Source organism: Stegostoma tigrinum, chromosome 3, assembly GCF_030684315.1.
Source record: "Stegostoma tigrinum isolate sSteTig4 chromosome 3, sSteTig4.hap1, whole genome shotgun sequence".
Classification (NCBI taxonomy): Eukaryota; Metazoa; Chordata; class Chondrichthyes; order Orectolobiformes; family Stegostomatidae; genus Stegostoma; species Stegostoma tigrinum.
The window spans coordinates 11,288,051-11,309,854 of NC_081356.1; the positions used below are offsets into that span (position 1 = coordinate 11,288,051).

The 21,804-nt window shown below is 45.3% G+C and overlaps 1 protein-coding gene across 5 annotated transcripts in view; it reads left to right on the plus strand.

Annotated features, from left to right (window-relative positions):
• The first annotated feature begins 3,361 nt into the window (after positions 1-3,361).
• The window catches only part of fsd1l (fibronectin type III and SPRY domain containing 1-like), a 54,764-nt gene continuing 36,321 nt past the window's right edge, over positions 3,362-21,804 (plus strand). For 4 of the 5 annotated variants that reach the window (XM_048527137.1, XM_048527138.1, XM_048527139.1 and 1 more), the window contains exons 1-3: positions 3,362-3,514; positions 12,659-12,754; positions 20,909-21,040. In XM_048527137.1, coding sequence (XP_048383094.1) covers positions 3,500-3,514; positions 12,659-12,754; positions 20,909-21,040 — 243 coding nt within the window. In that variant the 5' untranslated portion in view covers positions 3,362-3,499. Of the gene's footprint in view, positions 3,515-4,176; positions 4,261-12,658; positions 12,755-20,908; positions 21,041-21,804 lie in introns of those variants that run through there. The other variant, XM_059643065.1, reaches the window with a different exon arrangement.

Consider the following 21,804-nt stretch of genomic DNA (forward strand, 5'->3'; position numbering starts at 1 on the left):
ATGCTGCTAGTATTAAACAAATCACTTGTTTCAGTGAATCATTACTGTGTGAATGGTTTAATACCAGTTGATAACACTTGTTTTCTATCTCTAGCCATAGACCACTCAGGCCTGCAAGCCTAATCTGTCATTCAATAAGATCATGGCTAATTGGTTATTATTTCAAAATCCACATTCTCATCCAAACGCAAGAATCTTAAATTCTGTTGTCTAACAAGAATCTATCACCCTCTGCCTTAAAAACATTTAATGGCACTGCCTCCACTGCCTACTGAAGTGGAGTTCCGAAGTCACACAACCGCCAGGAAACAAAAAAATTCTCAGCTTCGTCCTAAAAGGTCTACTCCTAGTTTTAAAGCAGTACTCCTAGTCTTGTACTGACCCACAATACGAAATATCCTTTCCAAATCAACCTTGTCAAAGACCATTCGTGATTTTATACACTTCAGTCAAAATTGCTACTTGCCTCACAGTAACCCGAAAGAGGGATAAGGTCAACATTAGTGAAACAGATATGGAGAGGACCCATAGACAGTAGCTTCGGTCTTGCTAAAATTTAAATGCAGGAAATTTATGCTCATTAAATACTGGATGAATCGCAGGCAGCGGAAGGATTGATTGAGATGCCAAATGCAATGCTTGGATTTTATAGGATGTAGTGGATATCCCAGACTCCAGACACCATGCTGTATGACTCTATATAGGAGCAGAAGTAAGCCATTCAGCCCATTGAATCTGCTCCACTATTCAATGAGATCACAAATGATCTAATAATCTTCAATTCCACTTTCCTATCTTTTGCCTGTATAAATTAAAGTGTCTATCTTAGCCTTGAACACACTTAATGACCCAGTCTCAAAGAGCTTCTGTGGTAAAGAATTCCAGATTCACAATGCTTAGAGAAGGAACTCCTCCTCATCACAGCCTTAAATCTGAGATAATGCCCAATGGTCCTAGTCCTTTCCGCATCTACCCTATCCAGTCATCTAAGAATCTTCAAGATAATAAAATGTGAGGCTGGATGAACACAGCAGGCCAAGCAGCATCTCAGGAGCACAAAAGCTGACGTTTTGGGCCTAGACCCTTCATCAGAGAGGGGGATGGGGAGAGGGAACTGGAATAAATAGGGAGAGAGGGGGAGGCGGACCGAAGATGGAGAGTAAAGAAGATAGGTGGAGAGAGTATAGGTGGGGAGGTAGGGAGGGGATAGGTCAGTCCAGGGAAGACGGACAGGTCAAGGAGGTGGGATGAGGTTAGTAGGTAGATGGGGGTGCGGCTTGGGGTGGGAGGAAGGGATGGGTGAGAGGAAGAACCGGTTAGGGAGGCAGAGACAGGTTGGACTGGTTTGGGATGCAGTGAGTGGGGGGGAACAGCTGGGCTGGTTGTGTGGTGCAGTGGGGGGAGGGGACGAACTGGGCTGGTTTAGGGATGCAGTTGGGGAAGGGGAGATTTTGAGACTGGTGAAGTCCACATTGATACCATTAGGCTGCAGGGTTCCCAGGCGGAATATGAGTTGCTGTTCCTGCAACCTTCGGGTGGCATCATTGTGGCAGTGCAGGAGGCCCATGATGGACATGTCATCTAAAGAATGGGAGGGGAAGTGGAAATGGTTTGCGACTGGGAGGTGCAGTTGTTTGTTGCGAGAATCTTCTGTGTTTTAATAAAAAGTGACCTTGCTGAATGAAGCTTTTTTTTTATTGATATTAAAATTTCAGAAATAATAAATAGAATCCCTACAGTGTGGAAACAGGCCATGTGGCCCAACAAATCCGCAAAGACATTCCAAAGGGCATCCCACCGAGACCTATCCCTGTAATCCTGCATTTCCTAACCTACACATCTCTGAACACAATAAAAATCCAAGGAACTGAAGATGCTGCAAATCAGGAACAAAAATAGAAGTTGCTGGAAAAGCTCAGCAGGTCTGGCAGCATCTGTGAAGAAAAGTATCAGAGTTAATGTTTCGGGTCCGAAATGCTAACTCTGACACCGCTGAACACTATGGGAATTATGGACACTGCCAATCCACCTAACTTGCATGCATATCTTTGGATCGTGGGAGGAAACCAGAGCACCTGGCAGAAACCCATGCAGGCGCGGGGAGCATGTGCAAATGTCACACAATCGCCCGAGGTTGGAATCAAACCTGGGTCCCTCCCTAAACATCTTTAAATCAAATTTCATATTTGTGGAATGTCACATTTCTGCATGATAGTTAAAAAAAGTCACATAAAGTTTGAGATCACAAGGTGTAGAGCTGGATGAACCCAACAGGCCAAGCGGCATCTGAGGAGCCGGAAAGCCTCGGCCCGAAACGTCAGCTTTCCGGCTCCTCTGATGCTGCTGTGTTCATCCAGCTCCACACCTTGTTATCTTAGATTCTCCAGCATCGGCAGTTCCTACTATCTCTGAAACGCTTATAAAGTTTGTTCTTGTTTTATTTTCTATCATAATTACGGTGGTTATTGTAATGTTGAATATTAAGTTATTTTAACTTTGCTTTGTTGTTTCTGAATACGTGATTTGCCGCTTACCTGTTTGCTGATATTACTGCTGCTGCACACTTGGACCTTCTTTGCGTACTGTGTTAATTTACAAATAAACAGGGGAAAACAACAACGCCACAGGCATCAGTACATCTTTGTGGGAAGATTGCTGTAGGGGGCAAGTGCAGTTGGTTTTGCTGCTGACTGCAAAATCTAGGCCAGTGAATGGGCTCTAAATATTGACACAGAAAGTGGGGAATGACGGAGGAGGACGACAGATTAAATCAAGATCAATCAGAGAAATAAGAAAGGAAAGAAATAGGCGGAAAGGTGGCAGAAATGAAAAGAGGAGACGCAGCGCGAAATTCGCCGCTTTTAAATCGCCAAGTAGGGTTCATCGCATGGAATGATCCACAAGTTTTTTTAAAAATAATAAAGTAAAGAACATCAGATGCTGGAAATCTGAAACGAAACAGGAATTGCTGGAAAAATTCAGCAAGTCGGGCAGCATGTGTCGGGGAGAGAAAGCAGAGTTAAGATTTCGAGTCCAGCGACCCTCCTTCAGAACTGTTTCAGAGTTTCTTTTCGCGAAATGCGCAGTAAGCACATGACGGCTGCTTAATATCATCCAAACCATACGGGATGAGATTGAGTTCAACGTTCAAATCCCACCAGTTCTCGGAAAGAAAGCGAGACTGCTCCCTCCATCTCAATCTCAACGCCCCTCCGCTCTTGATCCTGGTCAGGGCGGTTGGACGTCGAGAGCAATGGCTGATGTCTCCAAGGCAACAGCACGCGGCGTCAGGCGCGCACACGCACGCGGCTGACGTCACGTCGCCCTCCCCTCCAACCTTATCCCGCCCCCAGACCGAAAGCCGACCGACCTTGGCATCGTCGGTTGATGCGCCTGCGCATTAGGCTCTGTGTGTTTGGTTCCCTGGATCCTGGTGGCGCCAGGTGTCTCTTGTTTCCAGGGGCAGCGGCGACCCGGGAGGCCGCTCTTGACCGACCCGATGGACTCACAGCGGGTAAGTGCCTAGGCCCAAGAGAATTAAGGTCGTCCATGAACGAACCCTTTGCGTTCCCGAAACAGAAATTACTAGGGAAACGCAGCGGATCTGGCAGGAGAAGGCAGATTTAACGTTTCGAGTTTGGTCACCCTTGATCAGAATTGTTCTTTCCCAGCGTTCCTGGATCCCCATCCACGGGCAGGATCAGGTGCTGGTTATCGCTGAACATGGGCGGCCTAATCCCTCCCTCTTTCTCCCATACCCCCACCCCACTTCCCCCACCAGTCCCACTCCCTGCCTCCTCTCCCACTCGCTCTCCGTCACCCTCTCCTGTCCTTCCCGTCACCTTCTTTCCCCCCCCCCACAACTGTCGTCATTCCCTCTGCTCGTTCCCCCGCCATCCCTGTCCCATTCTCCTCTCACCCCCTCGTCACCCTCTTCTCTCCCCCCCCCCCGCCGTCACCCTCTTCTCTCCCCCCCCCGCCGTCACCCTCTTCTCTCCCCCCCCCGCCGTCACCCTCTTCTCTCCCCCCCCCCGCCGTCACCCTCTCCCCCCCCCCCGCCGTCACCCTCTCCTTCCCTACCTCCGCGCACTCTCCTCTCCTCCCCCTCAGTTTCTGATTAATTCGTTTGGGTTAATTTCTGTTTTGCATCAGTTGTGTGATATGTTTAGTTTAAATCTCTAGGTTTTATTTTCATCCCTTGTCTTTATTTACCCTGAGGATCTTTGACCTGTTTGTGTTCAGGTTTGGAAAGGGAGTGGGGTGAGTTTGGTTATTGTCTTCCCAGCAGCTTGCTGCAGCGGAATGAAAATGCTGTATCACTCTAATGTGTAAGCAATCTCCATCTATCCGTAGTGGCTTTGGCAGTCATTGGTCCACAGAATATCACTTGTAGTGAGATCAATAGTGTAACTATTGTAGGGTGGTGGCTGAGTTGCAATCCGTTTGTAGCAGTGTAGGTTTACATTGTATCCTTCAGTACCATAAGTATTTATTTGTAAATATTTGCATTTTTGGCCTGTAAAGTTACTTGCATGGGAAATGCTGTTGCTATTTCTGGATGTAGTTAATTTTACAATTGTTTTCTAATTATTGAATGAGTGATAACATTTATGTTCCTGTTTAGTTATTGTTCAACAGCAATCGCATCTTGAGGCAATATTAGCTCTATTTAAATAGCATGTGGCAGTGACCATTTTGATATCATGGAACATCAGGATTGAAAGAAACTGAACTTTGTCTCAACATTTGAGCTGTCTTTTTAAAGACCTGTATGAAAGCCTAATCTATATGTAGTCTGAGCCAAAAATGGAATGACTACTGTCTGATTCAACCGACAGTGATGAGCGCATTTACAAGGTTAATGGATTGGCAGACTGACAAATCTATACTCTGCATTTGATACTGGCAAGAGTGTAATTTGGTAGTGAAGAGCTTGCCTTTTAAGATTCATAGGATATGATTGGACCCACTGTCAGATTGTTCATCTAGACTGGATTAAATTTGTTTGGCTCTTGACAATTGGTGTGGGTGTCCCTGGCACTTATGACATTTTCAACAATCTATCCCATTTTTTACATTGGGCTTGTGAAAATCATTAGGGTTGGGGCTAGTCGAACTGAAAAGATTAAGGTGAGTGAGACTGGCAATGCCAACGTTGGTTTTTTTTTTGTGAGTGAAACCTGTCCACACCTGTAATCTAGCCATTAGCGTCTCTTCAATCTTAGTCTCAACTAGCATGCCCATAAGAAAAACCACTTAAAAGTGGAAAAATTAAATGGTGTGAAACTGCATGTAAGGGTGACCAGTGAGTATTCATTGATGAGAGAATGTTAGTTTTGTGTATCATACGTAGAAGACTGTTTGTTTTAGCTCTGTTTTTAAACATACTTTGGAAAATTACAATACAACTGAGTAATATAAGTTTTTAAACATCTGTCTAATATCCCTAGCAATTCACTGAGAACGATGATTGAGACAGAGTCTGTGGTCACAAAGCTGTGATTAAAACAAATGAATTGTAGTTACATGTGTCAATGTGTTGAGCTTATTTGTTGTAGAATGTTTTTGCACTTGATGCTTTTCTGTTAAGACTTCTCTGTTCTCTCTGTTGCCTGACTTGCCCTGTGGAGGTTGACTTGACCCCTCTGTCGTTTTAAATGCCAGAACGCAGGGAGTGATTTGGTAAATATTTTAATAATTCAGTGAAAAGCAAATAATCAAAAGGCCAAATGAAGTGCATGGTTGATTAGAGATAATGGGAACTGCAGATGCTGGAGATTCCAAGATAATAAAATGTGAGGCTGGATGAACACAGCAGGCCAAGCAGCATCTCAGGAGCTGCTTGGCCTGCTGTGTGCATCCAGCCTCACATTTTATTATTTGCATGGTTGATTAGGAGCTTTACCTTAAACCATTTTTTCATTTTAAACAGAGTGGTTGATGCATGTAAGGTGCAACACAAAGGGTTAATATTCAAGATATGCCTCATGATGTTGGAAATAAGCATGGATAAATGTGTGCTTGATTGACTGACAGTAGGCAAAGAGTAAGGATAAAATAGGACATTTTCATGTTGCTAGGCTGATGCATGTGGAGTGCCATTAGAATCAATAGTAGCATCTGTTATTCATGATTTATATTAATGACTTGGACAAAAACTTAGCTATCTTACTCAAGTCTTTTTTCTAAGTTTGCTGACAGTGAGGCTAGGTGAAAACATAAACTGAGGTGGCTGGAAAGAGGATAAATAGATGAAGTGGGTAAGCATCAAGATCATAGGAGTGTTAGCGAGTTTTGAGAAGATTTGTAGCTCAGGTTGAGGTTCTGGATGTAAGTTTGCTCGCTGAGCTGGAAGTTTAGTTTTCAGATGTTTCGTCACTTTTTTTTTATTTGAAAAAATATACTTTATTCATAAGATGTACAAAAAATAAAACATTTATACACCTACCCAGTCATGCAAGCCGCTCCGGGTTACCCGGGGGTACGTACACCAACTAAAGGAAAAAAAACAAAGCAAAGAAACCGCCCCGGCAGTCGTCACCCCGCACAGTCCCAGTTGGCCCCCTGACCAGTTGGGGAAGGTGCCAGCTGGGCCCAGTTACCAGATAGGGTTCTTCTCCCTTTTCTGGACGAGGGGGCTCATACGGTAGTCTTGCCCCACCGCGCCTTGGCGGCGGCTGCCCCAAGCTTTAGCGCGTCCCTCAGCACGTAGTCCTGGACCTTGGAGTGCGCCAGTCTGCAACACTCGGTCGGGGTCAGTTCTTTCAGCTGGCAGACCAGCAAGTTGCGGGCAGACCAAAGAGTGTCTTTCACCGCATTGATGGTCCTCCAGGTGCAGTTGATGTTGGTCTCGGTGTGCGTCCCCAGAAACAGCCCGTAGAGCACGGAGTCCCGCGTCACGGAGCTGCTCGGGACGAACCTCGACAAATACCACTGCATCCCCCTCCAGACCTCCTGCGCATAGGCACACTCCAGAAGGAGGTGAGCGACAGTCTCGTCCCCCCCTTAGCCACCTCGAGGGCAGCATGCGGTGGTGCAGAGATTCCGGGCATGCATAAAGGATCTCACTGGCAGAGCCCCTCTCACCGCCAGCCAAGCAATGTCCTTGTGCTTGTTTGAAAGTTCTGGCGATTGAGGCATTCTGCCAAACGACTTTGGCAGTCTGCGTGGGGAACCACACGACGGGATCCACCCTCTCCTTTTCCCGAATGGTCCCGAGGATACTACGTGCTGACCACTGCCTGACGGCCTTGTGGTCAAAGGTGTTCCCTTTCAAAAATTTCTCCACGAAGGACAGGTGGTACGGAACGGCCCAACTACTCGGAGCGTTCCGCGGCAACGAGGCCAGGCCCATCCTTCGCAACACCGGGGACAGGTAGAACCTCAGTAAGTAGTGACACTTGGTGTTTGCGTACTGAGGATCTACGCACAGCTTGATGCAGCCGCACACAAAGGTAGCCGTCAGGGCGAGGGTGGCGTTCGGTACGCCCTTTCCCCCATTTCCCAGGTCTTTGTACATGGTGTCTCTGCGGACCCGGTCCATCCTCGACCCCCAAATGAAGTGGAAGATGGCCCGGGTGACCGCAGCGGCGCAGGTCCGGGGAATAGGCCAGGCCTGCGCCACATACAACAGTACCGAAAGCCCCTCGCACCTGATGACCAGGTTCTTAGCCGCGATGGAGAGGGACCGGAGTGTCCACCTGCCCAGCTTCTGCTTCAACTTGGCGATACGCTCCTCCCAAGTCTTAGTGCGTGCCCCAGCTCCACCAAACCAAACACCCAGCACCTTCAGGTAGTCTGTCCTGACGGTGAAGGGGATGAAGGAGCGGTCGTCCCAGTTCCCGAAGAACATGACCTCGCTCTTACCCCTATTGACTTTGGCACCCGAAGCCAGTTCAAACTGGCCGCAGATGTCCAATAGTCTACTCACCGACCGACGATCGGTGCAGAAGATGGCGACATCGTCCATGTACAGGGAGGTCTTGACCTGAAGGCCTCCGCTGCCTGGGATAGTCACGCCCTTCAGGCTCACGTCCTTCCTGATGGAGGCGGCGAAGGGCTCCACACAGCACACGAACAAGGCAGGAAAGAGTGGGCAGCCCTGCCTGACTCCAGATCTAACAGGAAAACTGTCTGATTCCCACCCATTGATCGAGACTGCGCTAACGATGTTGGCGTAGAGCAGCCGGATCCAATTGCGGATGCCCTCCCCGAACCCCAATTTGGAGAGGACGTCCCTCACGTAAGCATGAGAGACCCTGTCGAAGGCCTTCTCCTGGTCCAGGCTGACGAGGCAGGTGTCCACCCGCCTGTCCTGTACGTAGACAATCGTATCCCTGATGAGCGCGAGGCTCTCAGTGATCTTCCTGCCCGGCACAGCACAGGTTTGGTCAGGGTGAATCACTGACTCCAGGACAGACCTGACCCGGTTGGCAATGACCTTGGCCAGGATTTTGTAGTCCACGTTCAAAAGTGAAATGGGACGCCAATTCTTAATTTCTTCCCTCTTCCCCCTTCCTCTTGTAAATGAGGGTGATGATGCCCTTCCTCATGGACCTGCACATTTCCCCTGCCCGAAGCACACTATCGTACACCTCCAGCAGGTCCTGGCCGACCAGGTCCCACAGAGCGGAATACAGCTCGACCGGTAAGCCGTCGCTTCCGGGAGCCCTATTCCTCTGCAAGGACTTGAGGGCTCTGGCCAGCTCGTCCAGGGATATCGGCCGGTCCAGCCACTCCCTCGTGCCGTCGTCTAAGACCGCTGTGATAGATGACAGGAACGACTCTGAGGCCGTGCTGTCCGTGGGCTTCGTGTCGTACAGTCCGGCATAGAAGGATCTGCTGATCCTCAAAATGGCAGGCCGTGACGACGTCACCGAGCCGTCGTCCTCCTTCAGCTGGCTAAGCACAGAGCTCTCTTTGTGCACCTTCCGAAAGAAGAAACGCGAGCACGTCTTGTCCTGCTCCACGGAGCGGACCCTGGACCAGAAGATTATCCTGGAGGCCTCCGCGGCGAAGAGCGAGGCTTGCTGGCCCCTCACCTCGCGGAGGTCCTCCGTGACATCGACCCCCATCAACTGCAGAAGGAGCAGGTTCTGCACCCTTTTCTGGAGTCGCGACAGCTTTCCCCGCCTCTCTTGCCTTCTGAACACCCTTGAGGACAAAGAACCTCTTGATGTTCTCCTTCACCGTCTCCCACCAGTCGCCTGGAGACTCAAAGAGGGGTTTCACGGTTCTCCAACCGGCGTACTCCCTCTTAAGCTCCTCGACGTTCTCTGGGGTCAACAGAGTCGTGTTGAGCTTCCACGTCCCCTTGCCGGCCGGCTGGTCGTCCTGTAAGTGACAGTCAACCAGCAGGAGGCAGTGGTCAGAGAAGAACACCGGCTCGACGCCGGTGGACCTCACCGAGAACGCCCGTGACACAAACAGGAAGTCTATCCTTGAGCGGATAGACCCGTCTGGCCGCGACCAGGTGTACCTCTGCTGCGCTCCGTCTGCAGGGGTGCTGAAGACGTCAAGCAGCTCGGCGTCCTTCACCGTGCCCATCAGGAATCTGGACGTGATGTCCAGTTGACTCCCCCCACCCGCTGTCCCCACGCCGGATCTTCCATCTGCATCAATGATGCAGTTGAAGTCTCCGCCTAGGATAACCGGCCTGGACGTAGCCAGCAGGGGTGGAAGCCGCTGCAGGACGGCCAACCGCTCACTCCGTACCGCTGGGGCGTACACGTTGATCAGCCTCGGGGGAGCATTTCTGTAGGTGATGTCGGCCACTAGGAGGCGCCCCCCCCCCACCACCTCCTGAACTTGAGAGATGGTGAAGTCGCGCCCCCGCAGCAGAATAGCCAGGCCCTAGGAGCGACAGTCGTTACCCCCCGACCAGATCGAAGGCCCACAGGTCCAGGCGCCGGACCATTTCCCGTACCTGCCGAGGTGCGGTATCCCGCACTCCTGCAGAAATAGGAGGTCCGCCTTGATGGTGGTCAGGTAGGCCAACATGGACATACATCTCGCGGTTGACTTGACGCTGCGCACATTAATGCTCGCAACTCGTAGCCCCATTGTGGGCAGTGACCGCAGTACCCTCCCCAAGTCCAAGGTCCAGCCCCTCCATCTGTCCCTTCATGCCCATTGCCCGGGCTAACTGCTGGACGCTCTCCGGGCTCAGGAAACCATCCGTGCTGCCTTCCGGGTGGCATCCCCCCGCCAGGGGTGCGGAGGCAGGAGGGTCAGGCTGGGGAAGCGCTGTTTCCTCCTTCCCGCCTGGAAGTTCCGGGGGGCCCTCCGGTGCTCCAGCGGCACTTGACTGGGTGTCGGAGGGAGACTCAGGACACCTCCCGTCACCTGGAAGCAGGGCGCTGCTTTCCTTCCCCCTCGAGACCTTTAACTTCTGCTTCGGGTGGGCCCTCTCCGAATCCTCCCCGTCAGAGGAGCTCTTATAGCCCCCCTGTAGCTGCCTCTTCCCGCCTGATGGTTGCGGTTCCTGGGCCCGTCGACGCACCTTCCTCCTCGCTTTCCGGACTGTTGTCCACCCCCCTGGGTCGCCTGTCGCCGCCTCCATTGGCTCCCGGTTGTCGGGGGGGAATCGGAGCCTGCAGGGGTGCTTTGCTGGCCTCGGGCCCATCCTGCGGGGCTGGGCCCTCCTGCACGGCCTGGTCCTCCTGCACATTAGTGGGGTCCTTTCTGGGCCCTGGTGCCTTCCTCTCCTCCGGGGGGGCTGGCCCCGCATTTCCCCTGCCGGCGACCTGGGCGTAGGTGGTACCCCGCCGCGGGCGTGCCCTATAGAAGTGGCCCGCTTCCCCGCAAAGGTTGCAGCTTCTCTCTCGTGGGCAATCCTTTGCAAGGTGTCCCTCCTCCCTGCAGTTCGTGCAGATGGTGGCTTTGCAGTCGGCCGCCATGTGACCTGACCTACCACAGGCATGGCAGACTTTAGGTTGCCCTGCATAGGTCAGGTAGCCCCTGCTCCCACCGATCGCGAAGCTGGACGGTGGGTGTGTGACATTCCCGTCTGCGCCCATCCTCAGCGTCACCTTGACCTGCCTCTTACTCGTCCAGATGCCAAAGGGGTCCACAATGTCAGGTAGGTCCCCTTCCACGTTCACATACCTTCTGAGGAAGGTCAGGACATCAACTGCTGGCACATGCAGGTTGTACATGTGCACAGTCACCATACAGCTCCTCTGCGCTGGCATCACAAACAGTGGGACAGCGGTCAATACAGAGAGGGGGCCCTCACCTCCTTTCTCCTTGAAAACCTCCAGGAAGCGCTCGCAAAGTTTGGAACTCCTGAAGGTCACGTCGTAAACACATCCTCCGGGGAAATCCTGCAGGCAGTAAATGTCCGCAGCAGCGAATCCACAACAGTCCAACAGGACCCTCTTCACGAAGAAGGTGCGGTCCACAGGTGCACCTTCGTCCACCTTCTTTACAGAAACACGGATGGTGTTCCAGACCCCCTGACCTGGGGCACGAGCACTTGCCGCAGCCATCGTTGCAGGTTGGCTGCTCCCCTGAACCAACGTTAGGCCGAAGCCAGCATTAAGATCCACTGGTTGCATGGGTGCACAGCCAACCCGACGTCCTCCTTTCACCTCCAAGATAGCATTCTCCTCCTCTCGGTCCACAAGAGAGTGGGTCTTTATTGTGTTTGAGATGTAAGCGAATTCACTGAGCTTGCCGGTTTGTTCCCAGACGTTTCGTCACCATTCTAGGTAACAAAATCAGTGAACACCAGTGCTTCGTCAGAGGCCATGTCCCACTTTCTATTTATCTGTTTAGGTTTCCTGTGTTGGTGATGTCATTTCCTGTTCTTTTTCTCAGGGGATGGTAGATTGATTTGGAGCCAATCTACCACCCACTGAGAAAAAGAACAGGAAATGACATCACCAACGCAGGAAATGACATCACCAACCCAAGGAAACCTAAACAGATAAATAGAAAGCGGGACAGGGCCTCTGACGAAGCACTGGTGTTCACTGATTTTGTTACCTAGAATGGTGACGAAACGTCTGAAAACTAACCTTCCAGCTCAGCGAGCAAACTTACACTCCTATGATTCTGGATGTAACGTGAAGTTACTCACTTATAATCAGAATTCAAATGCAGACTTGAGTTGTGAAACTTGCAAATGTTGATGTTCAGGTGGACTTTGTACTTGTTCAAGGAGCAAAGTCAGGATTCAAGTGCAAGTGGCAATTTGGAAGGCACGTTTCTCTCTTCGCTAAGGAACGATATCATTGTATTGGCGACGGTTTGTAAAGTTCATTGGTTGTCTTAAGATGAGAGTCTGACTGAATTGGGCCTGTAATTTCGGAGCCTAAGAGTGAAAGGTCATTTTTTTTTTTGACGTATATAAAATTCTGAGAAGACTTGCTAGATAGATGCAGCTTGTATTTCCCTGACAGACAATATGGGTGAGTAGTTTCATTTCACCATTTAAAATTTATGAAACTCTCATTTTGATCGTTTGGACAAGCCACACATAATCTTCTAGTTGTTAAAACTGTCAATGTTTTAATTGAAAACATTCTGAAAAGCTTTTTACATACGTCTGCCTAACCCTTGCATAGATGGCATTGCATGAAAAGCTTCCAGCCCTACATCAAAAACAAATACATATTGAATTTTGTTTGTCTAACATACTTTTTTTCTCTTGCAGGAAGCGTTGCAAAGAATTATCACAACACTGGCAAACAAAGATGACGAAATACAGAATTTTATTGAGACGTTGAACCATACTTTAAAAAATGTTCAGGTAGTATTTTTGTGTACTTTGTTCTCTAAAATTACATGCATGTATTTATTCATTCAACCTATTTTCTTCAGTTCATGTCTACAGTTTAATTGTAGTTTAGAATTTGGTTCCTGCAGTTCAACTTTATGCAAATCTACCCATGTGGAAGATGAACTAGACAAATTGCTGAATATTTCTTGTCAGGATGTTGCCATGTGCCATTTAGCATGGTGATAATGCTAGACAGCATGATAGATGGTATTCTTGATGAAGTCAGGACTTCCTGTCTTCAAGGACTCTGGTGGTCATTCTTACCATTAGTCATGAAGAAATGCATCTGTAGCTGGCAGATTGGTAAGGATGAGGTCAAGTGTGTCTTTTTTTTTCCTCTTGTTGTATCCATCACCACCTGCCTTAGACTGAATCTGGCAGTTATATCCTTTACAACCCACGAGCTTGGTCATTGGTATTGTTGCTAAGCCACTCATGGTGGTAGACATTGAAATCCCCCACCAGAGTATATTCTGCACCCCTGCCAGGCCACCATCAGTGGTTACTTGGTGTTGCTCAGCATTGAAGAGTACTGATTCATCAGCTGAGGGAGGGCAGTATGTGACAATCAGGAGGTTTCCTTGCCTATGTTTAACTTGAAATAGTGAGACTTCAAAGGGCCTGGGAATTAATGTTCAGGATTCCCAGGGCAACTCTCTCCCTCTGCTGGGTCTGTCCTGCTGGTGGAACAGGATATATCCGGGAGTGGTGAAGATGGTATCTGGGATATTGCCTGTAAAGTATGGTTCCATGTGAGTGACTATGGCAGGCTGTTGCTCACCTAGTCTGTGAGACTGGTCCTCCAGATTTTGGCAATAGTCCCAAGATGTTAGTTAGGAGTACTTTGCAGGGCAGAAAGGGTTGTTTCTACTACTGTCTTTTTCCACTGCCTAGTTTGCCTCCAGGTGGTCTATCGGTTTCATTTTTGAGACTTCATAGTGATTGATTCAACTGAATGCCCTGCTAGGCCATTTCAGAGGGCAGTTGAGAGTCAAACAAATTGCTATGGTTCTGGGCACATGTAGGCTAGACCAGATGAGGATTGCAGATTTTCCTCCCTGAAGGACATTCGTGAGCCAGATGAGCTTTTTTGACAATTGGAAATGATTTAATGGTGATCAGTAGATTCTTAATTCCAGATGTTTTTGTTTTTTTTAATTCAAATTCCACTATCTTCTGTGGCAGGATTCAAACTAGTGTCCCCAGAACATTAGCTGGGTTATGGTATCTTGAGCTTCACTAATAGGAGTGGACACCACAGGAGCAGGGTGATTGTACTGAACCCTCTGTAGAATGCTGGTTAGATCTCAGCTAGAGTATTGTGTATAGCTTTGGGTTCCACACTCCTTAGGAAGGAGTGAATATATCGGAGAGAGTGCAGAAGACGCGTACAAGAATTGTTCCAGTGACGAAATACTTCCTTTACAAAGGTAAATTGGAGAAGTTGGGATTTCCCCTTTGGAAGGAAAACTAGTGTGAGGCTTAATGGTGGCTTTCATAATTATGAGGGCTGGACAGGGCAGATAGGGAGAAACTGTCCTTGCTTTTAAACTGAGAATGAGGAGCTTAGATATGGAAGGCTGTGGCATAGCAGTAATGTCACTTGACTAGTAATTCAAAACACTAGGCTAATATTCTGGGACATGAGTTTGAATCCCACCAGGTCAGATGGTGTAATATGTATTTAATTAATATCTGGAGTTAGCCTAAGGACAACAGTATGACTATTGTTGATTGTTGTGAGAACCCATTTGGTTCATCAGTGTACTTGAGGCCAGGAACTCTGCTATCCTTACCTGATTTTACCTACCTGTGACTTCAGGCCTACAATGATGTGGTTGACACCTAAACACCCAATGGGCAATAAATGCTGCCCTGGCCAGGATGCCCACATCCCAAGAATGAAGAAAGGTGACTTGCATAAAAACCAATAAAAAGTGCGCATAGACTTTTTTGTATGTAGCAAATGCTTTGATTCTGGAATGCACTGCCTGGAATTATGGTGGAAGCAGGTTCAGTCAAGATATTCAAGAAAGCATTGGGTAATGTTTCCGTTTTAAATAATGAGGGGTTACAGGAAAAAGACAGGAGATTGACACTTAAGTTTTCATGTTTATTTTAAGCGATGGTGTCCCATTAAAAATTTCTGTAAAACTGTGAACAAACTTTCTTATTCTGCAGAAAGCATTTGTCTGGTTTATCTGTTAAAATGTTGTGCACTACTTTATCTATTTACAAAGGCCAATGGTAAAAGTCTTTGTCCACTTTGTCTTCATAACATGAATGTTCTCGCACATCTGAGTTCATCATGTATTGATATCTGTTGTCAGACAGAAGCTTTGGTGTCTGAAATCTAGTCCTTTGAATTTCTCTGCAATTTTGTCTCTCCAATACACTGTCCTCTCCTTGCTATGCATAATTAGTTGGGTCAATGAAGTGTAGGATGAAAGAATTTACTTCTTTGTCCCATACCATTTGCAATCATGCTACCTTGTAAAAGTCACTTCACTCATGGAAGCCTTGCGGTAGGATGTGGCAGCATTCTTGGATTATTTTTCACAGATATCTTGACTCTTATCCGTTCTAATTGGTGAGGTTGTGGACTTGCTCACTGAGCTGGCTTGTTCTTGTTCAGACATTTCGTCACCATGGTAGGTGACATCAGTGGAGCGTCCGATGAAGTAGTATTATTCTACTCTGCTTGGAATTCATACTGTTTGTGTTATCATGAGTACTGTCATTTCCGGTTTTGGTCTGTATGGGTTTGTATATGGGGTCCAATCCTGTGTTTATTAATTGCATTTTGGGTGGAGAACCATGCCTGTAGGAATTCCTGTGCGTGTCTATGTTTGTCTTGGGCTACTTTTGGTTACCTTGTCCAGTTAAACGGCTGGACTTCATTGTCTAAGTGTACTGATACAAAGGAGAGTTTGTTGTGCCATTTTGCTGCTAGTTGATGTTCATGTATTCTGATGGTTAGTTTCCTTCTGTCTGTCTAATGTAATGTTTGAGGCAGTCATTGCATGGTACCTTGTAAACTATGTTGGTTCTGCGTGTTTTGGTAATGTGGTCTTTAATCCCTATAAATATTTGTCGTAAAGTGGCTGTGGGCTTGTGGGCCACCATGATTCCTAGTGGCCTTAGGAGTCTTGCTTTTAGTGTGACCAATGTGTTAGGGCAGTGTGTCCCCATATTGTCTGTTTAGTAGACATTTGCAGATGAAGTTGCAAGCATATCCCTGCCAATTAAGGCTTTTTAAGCACTGATGAGTAACTGGTTGGGTCTGGAGCATGGCAGTGGCTTGGGGCCTTTATCAGGACTTCGACACTGTCCAGAATGTTACAGCGACTGGATGTCTGGATCGGGACTTTGACAGTCAGTAATCAAACATTAATGAGGGAAGAGCAAGTCCAACACCACCACCACTGCCCGCCCCCCCACCCTCGTGTGGGAGGTACCCCCTGTATCTGCAGTGGTGGTGAGAGCAGGCTGAAGCAGTGGAGATCAAGCCCTTGTGGGGAGTGCAGAGTCAGCATGGCAAAGCACTCAAGGAAAAACGGTCAAACTTTTAATTTCATTTTTTAATTTTTCTACTTTTTTCATAAGGTTTTGTACTGAGGTACCTATATAGCTAAGAAGGTGCTAAGATTGGTGACACTGTACACTTTTCACTGTATTTGGATTTTTTTTAAGGTTGGGGAGCAATATTTAAGAAGGACATGGCGGGGGACAACATTTTCACACAGTAGTTAGCGTGTAGAATGAACTGCATCCGTTCAGATGGTGGATGCAGGTTTAAAAGACATTTGGATGAGTACCTGAATAGGAACGGTTTGAAGGGATGTGGGCCAAACACAGGCAGGTGGGACTAGTTTAGTTTGGGAACATGATTGGCGTGGACTAGTAGGGCCGAAGGGTCTGTTTCCATGCTGTATGACTGCATGACTCATATTTCTGTACTTGAGTACACGTGACAAAAAATCTAATTCTAAAGACAATTTGCGTTTCCTGTCTGTTCCTATCATTTGATATCATTAATACTTTATTGACAACTGTTGAGAAATGTCATTTAGAGGAACAGCTGTTGTGATTCAGTAGAGATGTCCATATCTCTGGATCAGAAGGCCCAGGTTCAAGTCCCACCTGCCTAGGAATGTGTTGCAACATGTTCTAATCAGTTGATTGTATGTACCTATGGGACCTTGGTAAGAAATCATCCGGTGTACTTTGGGGGGTTCTTGTGGTGTAGTGGTAGTTTTACTAACTTTGAGCCAGTAGACCTGGATTCAGGTCCCACCTGCTCCAGAGTTGTCATAGGACATCTGACTAGGTTGATTGAAAATATCTATATTGTGCCTCAGGAGTTCATATGTGAATAGTAATCATGTTGGGGAAAAGATTTCCTGAGTAAATTCCAGATCAACTAATTTTCATGAAATTAATGACTTGTCATGTTCCATGTCAAGATTCTTTTTATGCTTTTCTCAGATCAGGTTGATTCTAGATAAATATTTCACTAGAATTGTAAGAACCTGTTTTGAAATGGCTTAGTCCAGCTAGCTCAAATGAATAATGAATATTTTTCCCGATCACAAGGTACTTTATTCCTTAATCTTCACCACTTGATGATCCAGGGAAGCATATCAACAGTTTAGGGACAGAATGTCTAAATAATCTAAAAGAGTTATCTAATGAATTGATCAAAGGATTAAAATGTATTATGCTTAGTTTGATTCCAAGTTGTTACAATACGGAGGCTGTTTGCTCCATTGTGTCTGCACTGGTTGTATGAGCATTTTGGCTTATTGTCAAGTTCTTGCTGTTACCCTGTAACCCTGCATGTAATTTTTATTAAATATTCATCCATTGTCCTCTTGAATGCTTCAATTGAAACTGCTGCCTCTACACTTCCATGTAGTGCATTCCAGACTCTAATTACTTGTGTGGAAAAACATTTATTGTTCTCTTGCATTTGCTTCTTTTGAAAAACATATTAAAATCCTTTGGTTTCTAAGTCCTCCTGTGAGTGGGAACAGCTTCTTCCTATCTACACCGTCCACACCCCACATGACCTTTTAAAACCTCTATCTTAGCCTTCCATCTGAGGAAAATAGTGTCAACTTCTCCACTCTGTGTGAAGACTTGTTATGTATTGTACCTTTCAATTGTATTGACTCTGTGCCTGGTAGCTGGACCACTTCAAACTTGGCGTAATTTGCGTATTCTCTGTCACAGTAGAATGTTCTGTTTCTTCCATGAAGACTGTATGCCCAGAGATTTTCAGGGGCATACAATCAACTAATCCAACAGATTCTGCTTTTGAGCCGTACATTAGCTGGAGTTGGTTGCCTGCCCATCAAAAGTACAAACCAATATCTTAAGTTAATACTGACCTAACAATCTCCAATTGAAAAACTGTCAATCTTTGATACAATAATATTAATATCTATGACATTATGCATTCTTCCATGCATAACCAATTGTTTAATCAAGTCTAAGAAAACTGCTCTGTGCCTCAGGAACTTAATAGACCACCTTTTTTGTAGATTTTACTAAGGAGCTCACTTGAAAGACCCAAATCTTTACAATTCAATTAGTGGTGATTTATCTCTTAATAATACTTTTTGATTTTAATTGTTGCAGGAAGCGGTAATGCCAAGGCCAATTCTCGTTTGTTTTCTACAATTATATTGTAACTTGTGTCCACATAGCCACTTCATTCATCTGCTGGTGAATTGGCTCCATCTTGAGAAACGAGGGTAATCTACTGTCATTATTTAAATATTCCCTTGTTTCCATTTTCCACACTGGCAGCTAGTCCTTTGGCTGTTGCTATAAGTGTTTGAGCAGGTACAGCTTCATACAGTTTACTGAAACAGCTCATAACATAGAAATGAGGCCTAACTCCATCAAAATGGAAGTGTATTCTGACTTGCTGTAAAATTGCTCTCTAGTCTTTAAATTGCTGTTATTACCCATTTCTTCCAGAATCTGAAATTTGCGTTTTATTTTGGTCTGGCATTCAAGTGCTCTCATGATTTGCTCATCTCGTTTCCCGAATAATCAGTGTCCAATATTGTCTACATATTCCAGCTGATACCTAAATAGTGGTTAAAAGCCGAGAAGGGTTTCTGTTCTTATGTTCTTTTCCTCACCACATCACACTTAAGAATTCTTGTGTGAGCTTCAATTGTGTCTCCATATTTTCAAAATTGTCACTTGAATAGCATACAATCTTTCCACCTTCTCCACATCCTCCCAATGTGCTTCATTTAATATTTCTCAGTATTGAAATCTATATGTATTACTTTTTTCACCATTCTGTCATTCTGAAACCCATGAATTACTGTATATCTTACAAAGACTGGTCAAATATTTTGAACTGAATAATTTTCTGTTGTTATGACATCACGTTTATTCATTACAAATCTTCAAGGCATTTTGACCAATACATTTATTTATTTATCAATCTTCTAAGAGGTGGTTTTTTTTTCTTAACATCATGATAAACTGAATAAGGCTGGCAAATTTGTCCAAACTTTATGCCGAGACTCTTGCTGTGTAGACTAAAAGCTTTTTGTTTGGAAAGAATAATAATTTCTGCTATTACTTCTTGACCCCTTTGGGACTTGTGCTAATTTTTATTTATTTTGCACATTATGCACTATAGTTTTTGCCCTCTGTGTAACATGGCATTTGTTATCTGTCTGCCCAATTCTGTAATAAAGTAGATACCTTTTGTATTTGTCCTTTGTATTTTCCTACTGCTAAGAAACAGGACAAATTTATAATGATTTCTGATTCCAAGTTCCTTTAGATTTAAAAAAAAAGCAGTAGTGGTTTATATGTCTCAGTTGCAGGTAAGTTGCTGACTTCTTGTTAACAGTTCTAGTTGACAGGTGTACAGGACTGTAAATTGATATTGAAATATCACGCCATGAATGCCAGTGTTTTTGATTATTTACTAATGTCTGAAAGCAGAGTTTTCAGTTGTAAAAATGTTTTGGATGTCAAGTAAGTGCAGCATCTAGGTGTATTTGGTTGAATTTTTGAGAGGTGGGGTATCTAATCGTATAAGGGACATTAATCTTTTCGGGATCAAATTAATTTTAAACATAAGTACGCTAAATAGCAGGGTTTTGTACCAATTAATTATTTTTTGATTATTTCTAGTTGGGATTAATTTCAAATTGGATTAAGAAATTAATTTTCTCTGATTTTAATGGAAATAGATGTGTAGTGTCAGTGTTACTTAAAAAGATTTATGCACAAGTGATTAACTGCACAATGATTTGTCAGCAGTACAGGGTTTAGTTTTTTCCCCCACTGTCATTTACCGTTTTAAGAATTTACAAAATGGTCATTGGGCCAGTAATAAAAGTTGCATTGCGAAATAAAACATACAGAAAATTTATTGTTCTGAGGATGCCTTGCATCATTTATTAATTCTGCAGCATATCAGTTTCTTTAAAGTATTCCAAGTATCTTGTCATTCAAATACCATTTCAAGTTCATATGTATTGACAATGAGTTTATTTGAGGGAAGTTGGCATGAGGTGTGTTTTTTCTGAAACATTTTTTTTAGAAAAAAAAAGCATTGACGGGATAATTTATGAAAAATTGAGGCTGATTTGGTTGAATGCCTTCATGGGAAATAGTCAAACTTCTCAAGAAGCAATTTGTGTAAATACTTTTTAAGCATTGAAATCAATGCTGTCTGTTTTTAAAGATGTTGATCTTAATTGCAGCAACATTTTCTTGGTTCAGTGGTCCTTAATCCATCTAGTTCATTCTTTAGTGCCAAAACAATTATTCTGTCTCAGTACAAGTTATTTACAATTCCAAATAGCTTATCATTTTTCCAATGCACTAATTGATTTTTTTTTCTCAGATGCAGTTTTATTTGTAAATTACAACCAAATGTCTAAGTTTCAAGTTGCATATTTATCATGACAATATGTACATACCCAAGCCTGCTAAAACAACAAATTATCATTTTTGCTTTTAGACCTACAATTTATAAGTGAATTTGAGGCTTGTTTTACTCACTTATACCAAAAATTGATTTGTGACCTCTGTTTTGATTAAGGTCCTAATCAGTGTTTTTTTACTTCTTTCATGCAGGTCAATACCACCAAAGTGATGATTGACTTGGAAGAAGAGTTTGGTGCTCTTCAGGCCACCTTGGACGAGATGAAAGCTAGCATGGTGAACAAAATCAAACAAGAACAAGCTTACAAAAGCCAAGAACTCCAGGTAAAAGCAGTTCTTCAAGACTGACTTTGCATCTTGTGTTTTTTTGTTGCCCTGGGAATATCCAGAATAATTTCCCTGTATTTGTGTTTATTGGAAACCAAATTAATAATTCCAAACCTGAATTTTTCTGGCTGTCCAAAATTCCAACCTTGATTTCAATTCAAAACAAAGAGAATTAATTCCTGATTTAGATCTTGAGAACGCTTTTCATTAATTATTTCATTGTGGATGTGAGTTTGCTCACTGAGCTGGAAGGTTAGATTTCAGACGTTTCTGAAGCCTCACCGGAGGCTCACTGATGATGTTACCAAGAATGGTGACGAAACGTCTGAAAACTAACCTTCCAGCTCAGTGAGCAAACTTGCATCCAGAAACTCAACCTGGGCTACAAATCTTCTCTCAACTTGTTATTATTTCATTGTTTCCAAAGTAATATGGTTCTCTCTGATGAAGGGCCCAGGCCCGAAACGTCAGCTTTTGTGCTCCTGAGATGCTGCTTGGCCCGCTGTGTTCATCCAGCCTCACATTTTATTATCTTGGAATTTTCCAGCATCTGCAGTTCCCATTATCTCTAATATGGTTTTGACTTCTGTGTCAACTCAGAGTGTTTGAAGTGGCAACATTTCATATTCTATGCTTTGTGGCAGTATTGTCTACTTTGAAGATTTCTGGAAAAATCAAATGTGCTGAATATGTAAATGGATGCCAAGTCAGTAAAGTCACCATAGTCTGACCAGACCGTACGGCTGCTCTCTTTAGAGAGA